General features: G+C 50.4%; 1 protein-coding gene across 1 annotated transcript in view; it reads right to left on the bottom strand.

The window, feature by feature from the left end:
- The window catches only part of Sfxn5 (sideroflexin 5), a 119,294-nt gene that overhangs the window by 42,048 nt on the left and 66,279 nt on the right, over window positions 1-10,967 (bottom strand). Inside the window, exon 9 of the mRNA XM_029478216.1 lies at window positions 891-981. Coding sequence (XP_029334076.1) covers window positions 891-981 — 91 coding nt within the window. The remainder of the gene's footprint in view (window positions 1-890; window positions 982-10,967) is intronic.

A 10,967-nucleotide genomic window follows, 5' to 3' on the forward strand; every position in this document is an offset into this window, starting at 1 on the left:
CACACACATGATGGAAGGAGAGAACTGATTCCCGAAAGCTGTCTGACACCCACAAACACGCCCCCTCTAAGTAAGTAAATAAATCAATTTAAATGTGCATTTTTTGGTTAAGGTTTATTGTAAATACTTTTCACAGTCCACAGCACGCATTGCGTTCTGCCTGCTGATCCTTTTGAGCCTGGAGATTCAGGTTCAGACTCTCCCTGTGCTGAGCTAGAGGTTGGGTTTAATTGATAGGAGTGTTTCCCTGGTATGCAGGGTGCCCTGGATTAGATCAATAGCGCCTAATGGACCAAGAGCGCTGCACACTAATCCCAGCACTGGGGAGCCGGAGGCAGGAGGGCCAGAAGTTCAAAATCACGCTCCATTATACAGCAAGTTTGAGGCCACTCTGGGATACAGGAGATCTCATCTCAAAACAAAGGAACAAACAAACTGCCTCTGTGCTAAGTCTCCTGGGAGTTGGAGGCTAGCCTTGGCTGCAGAGTGAGTGCCAAGCCAGCCTAAGCTACAGATCGAGATTTTGTCTCAAACAGACAAAGGGCTGAGAGTGGGGCTCAGTTGGTAGGAGGCTTGCCTTGTGTGCATGAAGCCCCAGATTCCATCCCCAGAACCACAAACCAAAACAAACGCCCCAGAATCTGTGCTTAAGCTGCATCTCATGCACTGAGCTGGTGGGTGGGTCCTGCACCTTTTCTTCTACCTGTGTGAATTTGTTCTAGATCTCCCAGCCAGGAATCTGCAAGCATCAAGGGCGAAATGATGTGGAAGGACCACCATTCATTCACCCAGGTGCTTGGAAGTCCCCCACTATGCAGCATGCATACACACACACACACACACACACACACACACACACACACACCTGCACATCTGTGTGCAGATCTTACCTACTGCAGGGAAGGGTACAAATCTCTGCACGAGAAGGCGAGTGGCTGGAGTGAACTTGTTTGCTTTCTGAACCAGCACATTAAGGCCAACCTTAGGGAGGAAAGAAAACAAAAGAAGGTGCATGATGCTGCAAGGACTCATCAGAGGGAAGAGTAGAACTGGCAGGACAGCAGGAGGGGATCCCTCCAATTTCCCTTACACCCCTCTCCCAGGTGCAGCCCATTTGAGGCCAACTGAGCCTTCTGGCCTCTAGCCTTTGCTGACCCATTCCCTAGGACTGGGGTGCCAAACCCACCTGAGGTCACCCACCTCAGGACCAGCTCTGAAGTCTACAACATCTGTCACTTACTAGCTGTGGGACCATAGGCAGGTGGCTCTATCCTTTCTCTACNTCACTGTCTGGTGGTAGATAAAGTTTAGTTATTTCTACCACATTCCGGGCTTGTGATAAGAATGTATATAAAAGGCATGAACTTGGCACACAAGAGGACTCAGAAAGTGCAGCCACGTGACAATGCCACCTCTCTCAGGCAGTCAGACCATTGATCCTGTGTCCCTGGTGTGTGCATCTCTCCAAGCACTCGTCTTGGCATCCCTGACCCTGGGCCTCTGGGAAGGAANCACTGCAGGCCTTTTCCATGTGTGCCCGGCACTAAGTGTTGTATCCAATAACCCAGGGCACATGCTCAGTGAGCTTGTGGCTGTAGAACAGGAACAAGCAGACAACTGGATGGAGCGTTCAACACAGGTGACTCTGGGGACCTGAAGGTGGCTTAGGCTATCNAAGAAGAACCACCTAGAAGCTAGAGGAACAGTGGACATGAAGAGAGAGCAGATACAACCCAGAAATCTTGGTATTCCCAGACTGAGGCTTAGCTAGCCCTTCCCTGATGGTCCATCCCAGGGAAAGGAGGCAGTGAGGGTCATGACAAGACCTGGCCCGCATTCAGCTCTGGACTCCTGGTGGCTAATCAAGCTGCTCTGTGTTCCTAGACTGGCACTAAACTTGGCCTTTTGGGTTGCTGGGGCTTTGGGAANCCTCAGGGAGANAGAGTGTCTCCAGTCAAGCAGTACTGGCTGGGCCCAGGCTCCAGTGGAGGGATATGGGATGAGGGTGTGCCAGCCAATCATCCCCTAGGCAGCCAGCCACTTCCAGCCTGGGCTGTCAGTGCTGCCTGTATATCCTAACTGCCATGCTGATGTTCAGAGCCCTTGTCCTCGTCCCAGGAACTGAATGACAGCTTCTCCATATTTCGATGATACACCAGGGCCTTTCTAAGGCCACCGGGACATCCTGGGTACCGCTCAGACAGAGCTTACGGAGACAGGTATCACCAGCTCTCTGTTATGAGTGACTCAGAAATGGCCTCTTGAGCCATAACATAAGTACAGAGGNAAGGCATGGAGAGCACAGTGCACGCTGTGGAGGAAGAGTGGACTGTCTATAAAGATCTCACATGTGCTACTTTTGCTTGCAAGAGCATTTTATATTCTGCTGGGGGATGAAGCTAGGACGCCTGGCATCCTGGGAGCCTGGGCGAGTGTTCTATGAGCTACATCCCAGCTGCCACATGCAATATTTTAACGAAAGCCCCCTTCCACCAAGAAGAACCAGGCTCAGAGAGGACTAGTGACTTTGCCAAGGACAGACAGTTATGTCATGGCAGCTAAAGCTAGGACTTGAACCTCAGGCCTGCTGATTCCAAAGCTTCACCCCCGACTTTGCAACTGGCCTCTGTGATAATTAATACCGTTAACTTGACAGAATCTAAAATGACCTAGGAAAAGTCCTCTGGGTATGTATGTCTGTAAGGGAGTTTCTAGATTGGGTTAAGTGAGGTAGGAAGAGCTGCCCTAAACATGCACCAGGGTGCTGGACCACTTAAAAAGGAGAAAGCAGCCTGAGCAGCAGCCTTAGTCTTGCTTTTCTTCCTACTGTGGATACAATATGACAAGCCACCTCCATNTTACCATGCCTTCCCTGCCAGGATACACAGTATCCTCACTGTGATACACAGTATCTTCACTGTGAGCTCCCTTAGGTTGCTCCTTGTAGGTCTTGTATCACAGCAATGGGAACACAACTAGCACAGCCTCCTTCTCAAGAAGCAANAGCCTGGTGCCCCTTAGCCATGAACCATGTGCATAACATGGGACCCCTGACAAAGGCCATTAGGGGTTGGGGTCCAGGTGATGTGCAAATGGGAGGCAGTACCTGACCTGGCACGTGGCTGAACACATCTTACATCTTACACACAGACAGAAAGATGATGAAGTCCTGAAGGCATGGGAAGCAGAAATGGGGGAAGGGAACAAGGAGGCCCAAGCTTCTCCAAGGCTGGCAGCCTTCTGGGACTGGGCAGAGCTTGAATGCAGGGGGTTGGGGGTTGGGGAAGAGACTAGAGACAATTGCTTATAGCCACCAATGAGACTTTCTGTGCCAGCCTGAGGCTGACCCCGACCTGGCTGGCCATCCTCCCCACTGACCACTGTCATAAAGGTGTGACCTAGCTGGCTTGCCACATGCCAAGTGAGAACATGGGGTAGGAAAGAAGGCTGGCCCGAGTCTCCAGTGAGCCACAGGAAGCTAGTCTTCTCTTTCTTCAGGCCTCTCACCAGCAGCTCTGACCTGACAGTCACCNGGGAGGCAAGTGGTCACAGAAGGCCCCTTGCCTCCTTCAGNCAGTGGCTGCTGTCCCACAGGTCCTGAGTTTGAGCATGGCCATATTAGGAATTCGTGTGCAAATTTCTACCTTGTTTGTTTTCCCCCTCTGCCCAAATGGAGCCCCTGTTTGGTTAATTTCTGTTTTGTAGCTTATTTGGAGGCTGTTAAGGCAGACCCCGGGGGACTCTCGGCAATGGCTGTTCATATCTCATTATCTTCCCTGAACCTGATTATTAGCACTGATTCTTCTGATCGCTAGCTGCTGTTCGCGATGCGTTGTGTGCCATTAATGCCAGCTGGTTCCCTTAAACAGGACCTGCCATGCCAGAGAAAACGGGCTGGCATTCCGAGCCTCCAGCCACTTGGCTTTTTAATTTTAATGGGCTCCACCAAATGTTCCAGGCCAAAGGACCCCGAGAAACAAGAACAGACGGGCTTCAGTCCCCTGAACTGCAGCCCTCCCTGGGATCCTTCCCAGGCTGTCCCTGTCCAAGGTTCTGGGGGCATGATGGCTGGACGTTGAGTAGGTGACAGTAAGTGGCCGTTTGTCTCCTCTATGTCTTTGGCACATACCCCAGGCACATTGCTAGTGGGTGGGTGAGGCAGCCATATTGCATCCTAGTGAACTCCCAACTCTGCATGGACCCCTCTCTCCACTTTGTGGTCCCCTGATCCCTCTTGGGTACGTTGGTTTACTTTCAGATAAATATGTGTTTCATGCTAAATTTCATTACAGACATGTGGGACATGCTAGCTTTTTTTGCTTTTGTTTTTTACGCTTTATTGTTTTTGTTCTTTTAAGACATGGTTTCGTGTAGCCCAAGATGGCTTCAAAGTTGAACTCCTGATCCTCCAGCCTCTACCTCCTAAGGGCTAGGATTACAGATGTGCCACCACACCTGGTTTAGTCAGTGTTGGGGTCTGAACCAAGATATTTGAACATGTCTTCAACAAACTGAGCCACAGCCCTGGTCAAAGAGGCCTGCCTGCTAGGACTCTGCTCCACCTTAAAAAAACAAAAACAAAAAAAAACTAGCATTAAAAATGTTTAATTTCATTTCATTTTTATTTATTCATTCATGTTTTTAGACATGATCTCACCAAGTAGCCCTGGCTGGCCTAGAATTCACTATGTAGACCAGACTGGAGTCAAATTCACAAAAATCTGCCTGTCTCTAAAATGCTGGGATTAAAGGTATGTGCCACCATGCCTGGTGAATTTTGTTTTTAATCTTTAACTGTGTATGTGTCTGTGCCTGTNCGTGTGTGTGTTGTGTGTACACGCATGCATGTGCACATGAGTTCAGATGACTGTGGAGGCCAGAAGAGGACATCAGATCCTTGGAAGATGGCGTTAGAGGCAGTTGTGTGGAGCCTGATTTGGGTGCTAAGAACTGAACGTTAGGCCTCTGTCAGAGTCATATGTGTTCTTACCTGCTGAACCACCTCTCTAGTCCTAAAGCTTTCTTCTAAACTTCATGCTGCACACAGGAACAGCATGTGACAGGAGCCCTGTGACACAAAACCTTTAGTGTCATTAGCTACATAGCCAACAGCAACCTTGGTTCTGCAAGGCCTTCAGAGAGATCCCAGGTGGGCTAATGCCAAAGCCATCTCTCTTCTTATCTGCTATGTCCTTCCTCAAACTGGACACACAACAACTTGGAGACAGCTCTGTTGGGACAGGCCTTAGCACAGCACCTCTACAGCTTCCACCCCACCCCAGGGAAGGTTGTCTAATTCGGTCTCACCTTTGCCCAGGCGTCGGCCCCTGCTACCAGCTAGAAGGCTCCTTCCTATCTTTGTAAATTTGACTCCAGTCTGGTCTACATAGTGAATTCTAGGCCAGCTAGGGCTACTTGGTGAGATCATGTCTAAAAACATAAATGAATAAATAAAAATGAAATGAAATTAAACATTTTTAATGCGAGTCTTTTTTTAAAGGTGGATTGGAGCCCTAGCAGGCCTCTTTGGCCAGGGCTGTGGCTCAGTTTGTTGAAGACATGTTCAAAGATCTTGGTTCAGACCCCAACACTGNCTAAACCAGGTGTGGTGGCACATCTGTAATCTTAGCCCTTAGGAGGTAGAGGCTGGAGGATCAGTTCAAAGTCCTCTTCAGCTGCTTTGAGGCCATCTTGGGCTATATGAAAGCATGTCTTGAAACAACAAAAACAATAAAGCATAAAAAACAAAAGATCCTGAAGAGATTTCTTTCTGGACAGGAGTTTCTCAAGGCCCACAGGGAAGCCACCCAAGCCTCAGCGACCTGTCCTGTTTCCAGGCATCTTGATTGTAGCTCTTCTGTCTCTACTTGCGCTCACCCCTGTGACCTTACTCCCTACTGACTTGTAGGCTCCTCCCATGATCCAGTTCCACCCACCCCGACCTCAGGGCCTCTGAGCACTGTTCCTGTCAGGCCTCACTTTCAACCTAAAATATCAGACCACCTCTCTGCCTCAAGGTGCTCCTCTAACAGTTTCTGGAAGAGCCTGGAACTGGAACTTTATGTGGGGGGTGTGGGTGTGTGTGTGTGGGTGTGCACGCGCGTACGTGCGCGCCATGTGCTCTTGTGTGCTCACACATCTCTGTGTGTTCCCATGTGTGTGCTGCATGTGTGAGTGTATCTGTGTATAGACCAGAGGACCACCTCAGACTTTGTTCTTCAAACAAAGTCTTCAAGGCCCACAGGGACTTGCTTTGTTTTTGTGTTGTTTGTTTGAGACAAGCTCTCTCACTGGCCTGGAGTTCACCAAGTACGTTGGGTTGGTTGGACAGTGAGCCCCAGGAATCTGTCTGTCTTCTCTAGTATTCTCTAGAAGCCACCATGTGTGGATTTTAAATTTCAATTTAACTTTTACTTATGTGTGTGTGTGTGCATGCGCACACATGCATGTGCACTTATGTGTGAGTGCCTGTGGAAGCCAGAAGCGGGCCTTGGAGCTAGAGTCACAGAAAATTGTGAACTGCCCCAATGTGAGAATCAAACTCTTGTGTCTAGAGGAGCAGCATGTGTTTTTAACCAATGAGCCATTTTGCAGGCCCCACGGCTTTGGATGTAGATTATAAAATCAAGCACAAGCTTGCAAGAAAGCAAAGCAAGCAGCACTTTCACCAGCCGAGCTAGCCCCCAGCCCAAGGCCAGAGCTTCCTTCCATGTATCTGTCGGTCTCCAATGACATATGTGTTTGCCCTTTTACACATCTCTGAATGAAAATAATATATGCATCTGATAACTGAAAAAAAAAAAAAAAGAAAAAGGAAAGAATAGAAACCCATCTCTCCCGGCGGACACTGAGTAGTAGTACCAGGGCCCAGGGCTTGCCTCTCTCACCCACCCACTGAATTCTCAGTATGTGGTAAAATGAGTCTGGACTTTGTGGTGCTTCTAAAATAAATCAAAGTGAATGCTGTCTGAGGCATGAAGGCAAACAAAAGCCTTGCAAAGCACTGCATCTGCCTTTGCAAACACTGCACTTGCCCAGGTCTGTGGGCTGCCTGAACTGCTCATTATACTCAACTAGGGGAGGAGGCCCCAGAGGTCACCAAAGCGTCAAAGCACACCTGACTGAACCAGGGGGGTGAGCAGGAGGTAGCTGGGTAGGAAGGGGCGGGGGAGAAGGGAAGAGGGCTCTACAGAGACACAACCATGTAACACTGGGTTATTTGCAAGGTTCTGTGAACTCTGCAGCACCTGCCAGTGGAGTCTAAGTGGCCCTAAAGAACAATGGATACTGANAGGAGAGATGGCTCGAGACCAGACCTTAGACTTCTCTTGGGTGACTGGACAATAATGTGCCCAGATGATCCTGCATTTGTGTGGGTCCCAGAAGGCAAAGGGTGGGTCAGGAAGTCACTGAAGTACCACAAATACCCACCAGAGGGCACAGCTTTGTAAACTAAACCTGGCTACCAAGTGAAGGTTAAATGTCTTCTGGCCTCAGCCAGCCTGTTGCTTGGCAATGAGTTCAGGGGCAAAAGAGCAAAGGTGAATGGGCTAGTTAGTCAACAGCTGTCACTCCTGTCACCTCCAGCTGAGACTGAGGGGCTTATCTGCTAGGCCAGGGGTCAGGCCTAATGCCTGAACTGTGTTTGATAGGGACCACTGTGCTGGCTGCCAGGAACATTAGGCTCTCTTCCTCCCAAGAACGGATTCAGGGCTGCTGCCCAGGTCTGACTGGCCACTGCAGCGCCATCTTCAGGCTTCTGGTACACTTCAGATTCGGCTGCTGGGTCTCTGCCATGGCTCCTCCAACCCAGAAGTCAATTGATAGGAAAGCAGCCTGATGACCGATCGCCTGGACCAGGATTCATGGGTGCCACTGTGCCCCAGCTATTCTGGGAACCCTGAGGAGGACAGAAGGGCCTGGCTATGCCCTTGCTGCCAGCCAGCCAGCCAGTCAGATCTTGTCTTACAGGAGGCAGGGCATGCTCCGGATCACAATACTGACTTAATGTTGGCCAGAAGACAGAGGTCCAGAAACCAAGTATGAAGGTCGATGGTAGATCTAAGAGCTACCACTAATCTCCATTGTTCTTGGGGTGCTTGTGGGGGGACCTGCCTACCAAGGGAACAGTAACATTTTCTCCCACCTAGAAGCTAAAGCNCTGCTTAGTTTTTCCCATCTCAGCAAACCTGTGAATAAGCCTGGGCTGCAGTACACAGNCTCNGGGCTCTTGGCTCCAGTCTGTGCTCNGTTTCCCCATCTGTAAAATGGAGCTGAACCAGCATAGTGCCAGCGCTTTGCAAGAACTGGCCATTGTTACTACCTGAGTGGCCGATTACTAATCTGGCCATCAGAGGCATGTAGAGTTGCCAGCAAGCAATGAGAACCAGAAGGTTTCCCAGGCCTCTCCCTGCAGACAAACACTGCAGCCAACACAGAAAGGACCTCTCGGGGAAAGGAGGTCTGCACTGTTCCTGAAGGAAAAGCCACTGCAGCTAAGGCTTAGCTGAAGAGGAAAGACTCANTCAGGGACAGGACGTGGAAGTATCTCTATCATCAGGCTCCACCAACCTACCCCTGACCGGTCACACAAGATATCAGCCCTGAGTCTTCCTCCCCAACCCCAGGTCCATCACCACCCAGGAACAAGCGGTCAGTGGATTGCCTCTGCCCTCTCTGATTTCTGCCTAAGACCCTGCAGGAGCCAGTCTGGGATTCCTGGTGTGGTATTCCTGGCCCCTGATGACTGCTGCTATCCACTGCCATTCGTTACCATCAGCATTACTCTCTGCGTGGCAGACACACTTCTGAGTGTCTAGTATCTATTCCCATCTTTCTGCATGCCGCTGTATCTGCTGTGCCCTCTCTCTGGGACATCTATCCCTGCCTTCTGTTGGCTTTCTCCATCTGTCCCATGTGTCAGCCCTGCGACTGACTGTGACACTTCAGGGGCAGCACCACCATGGCTCTGACTGCCTCAAGGCTCNCCACTCACTTTCCNGGCATCCTGAAAGCTCTATCAGGCTACAGCCCAGGCTCCTGCAGAGTGTCNGGCCCATCACAGACCTTGCAGCAGGAGTCAGGAGACTGCCTGATCTCTCCCTTCACAGAGATCNTGGTGGCCAGCCCAGAAGCTTCCACACAAACTCCAGAACAAAAACACAAAGAAGACAGAGAGAGGTTTCCTTTGTTAAAAGACAGCAAACTGTTAGGTTTTCAAAAATAACTTAAGACGGGATTTCTTTTTTATTCTAAAGCAAGAGCCCCAGGCATTGCCAAATCTATTTAGGGGGGCCCCAGAGAGGCTTCTCACCCCAACAATCCTGGGCCCAGCATGAGGCTTCATTTGGGGGAATGCCTGATTGGTGAAGGGGTGCTGGTGGCCAAGGCCAAGCAAGGGTTCTTCTGAAAGAGAGCTGGGGCTCTGCAGACCCCACAGAGGAGGCTGCACCTCAGCTCAGCTTCGTCTCTGGGACCGGCTCTCAGCCCATCAGGCGCCATCCAGCCACCTGCTTGTAGGGACTCGTTTTAATTAATGCCAGAACTGGGCCAACCACTGGGGCCGTGACACTTGTTTGCAGGTCATCTGCTCCTAACAGGCTCGCCCTGGGAGGGGATTTGTCTCTAATTGAAGCCGAAATCAGTTAATGAGGCCGCAGGGCCTGGGGTTCCAGAGAACAAGGGAGAGGAAAATAAAATCAAGCCTCTGTCTTTGGCAGTTTTGTGATTTATACACACAAAAGAAAAGAAAGCAAGCTGCCGATTTTCCAAGTCAGGAACTCCACTCCATCTGCCCGAGTGAGCCCCTCGCTGTATGAAGTCGTCAGGCAGAGGGGCATGACACTGCTGGGCTCAGGCTCCCGGAGAGGAGAGGAGGGGCCTCTCAAGGCCAGCGATCAATCAGCAGCCTAATTAATAGGTATTTATGGCACAGGGCTCTATGGTTCCCTCTGTGGGGTATGAGACAGATGCCTGTCCCTAGCTAACTCGTAATCCAAATGGGGACAATGAGAGGACAGGGTGTGACTGAGAGTGGGAAGAAGGAGAATTTTCTGGGACTTGGGTCAAGGAAAATCTCCTGGGGTGGGGGTGGGGGGATCTGGAACTAAGCAAAGAAGAGGAAGCAGAGGGTGTCTCCACGGTGCAAGCCCCAAGTTCTGAGTAACTGCTGGNGTCTGTGTTCCTCCACCAAGCAGTCTGAGTAAAGTACAGACCTAGAAAGTGTTGGGATGGAATGAATGGGACCCCACCACTGGAAGGATCCTAAGGACTGGAACTCAGAGAGGCCAGAGTTTTCCTAAGTTGAATTCCTGAGCCACATGCTCAGTGGGAAGGTGCTAGGGCGAGGACCTTTCCACTCAAGCCCTTCCCTGTGCTGTGCCCTCCTCCCAGGTCCTTCTGCTTCATCAGAGCATCTCTAGGAAGGGAAAGGCTGTTGATGCACCTGAGCCAGGGAGGCTCTGAACTCCTCTTGCATTACAGAGCAAGAGGGTGGGGAGGGAGCCCTCTCTCCTCAGGCCTCAGGCCTCAGCCCAGCAGAGTCAAGCTGCCCCTATTTATCTGACTCTCAAACCAAGTTCCATTGGGGGTTGCAAGTCTACCCGGCAGATTGGCAGTTTCTCCACAGTGAGCTGTCTACACAGGTCTGGCTGCATATGGCTTCTAACTGGCAGCAAGGCATTCAGGGAACGAATAAGATACCAGGCACAAAAAGGGATGCCCCACTTTCACTTGGAGGTGGCTTGGTCTACGTGGGAGTAAAATAAAAGGGGCTGCGTGAGGACAGCCCCAAAGCTCTGCTTTAGAACCACAGCCGTGGCAATGACTGGGTAGGATGAATGGCTTCCTATCACACAGTGTGTAGAGTTGCGGTTAGTGACGGAAAAGATAAGGGAAGGAGTGTTTTCAAAAGACTTGTACATGTGAATTCTTTCATTGTGTTATGTTTCCTTTCTTTTCAATTTTTT

The sequence above is a fragment of the Mus caroli genome, chromosome 6 (genome assembly GCF_900094665.2).
Source record: "Mus caroli chromosome 6, CAROLI_EIJ_v1.1, whole genome shotgun sequence".
Lineage (NCBI taxonomy): Eukaryota > Metazoa > Chordata > Mammalia > Rodentia > Muridae > Mus > Mus caroli.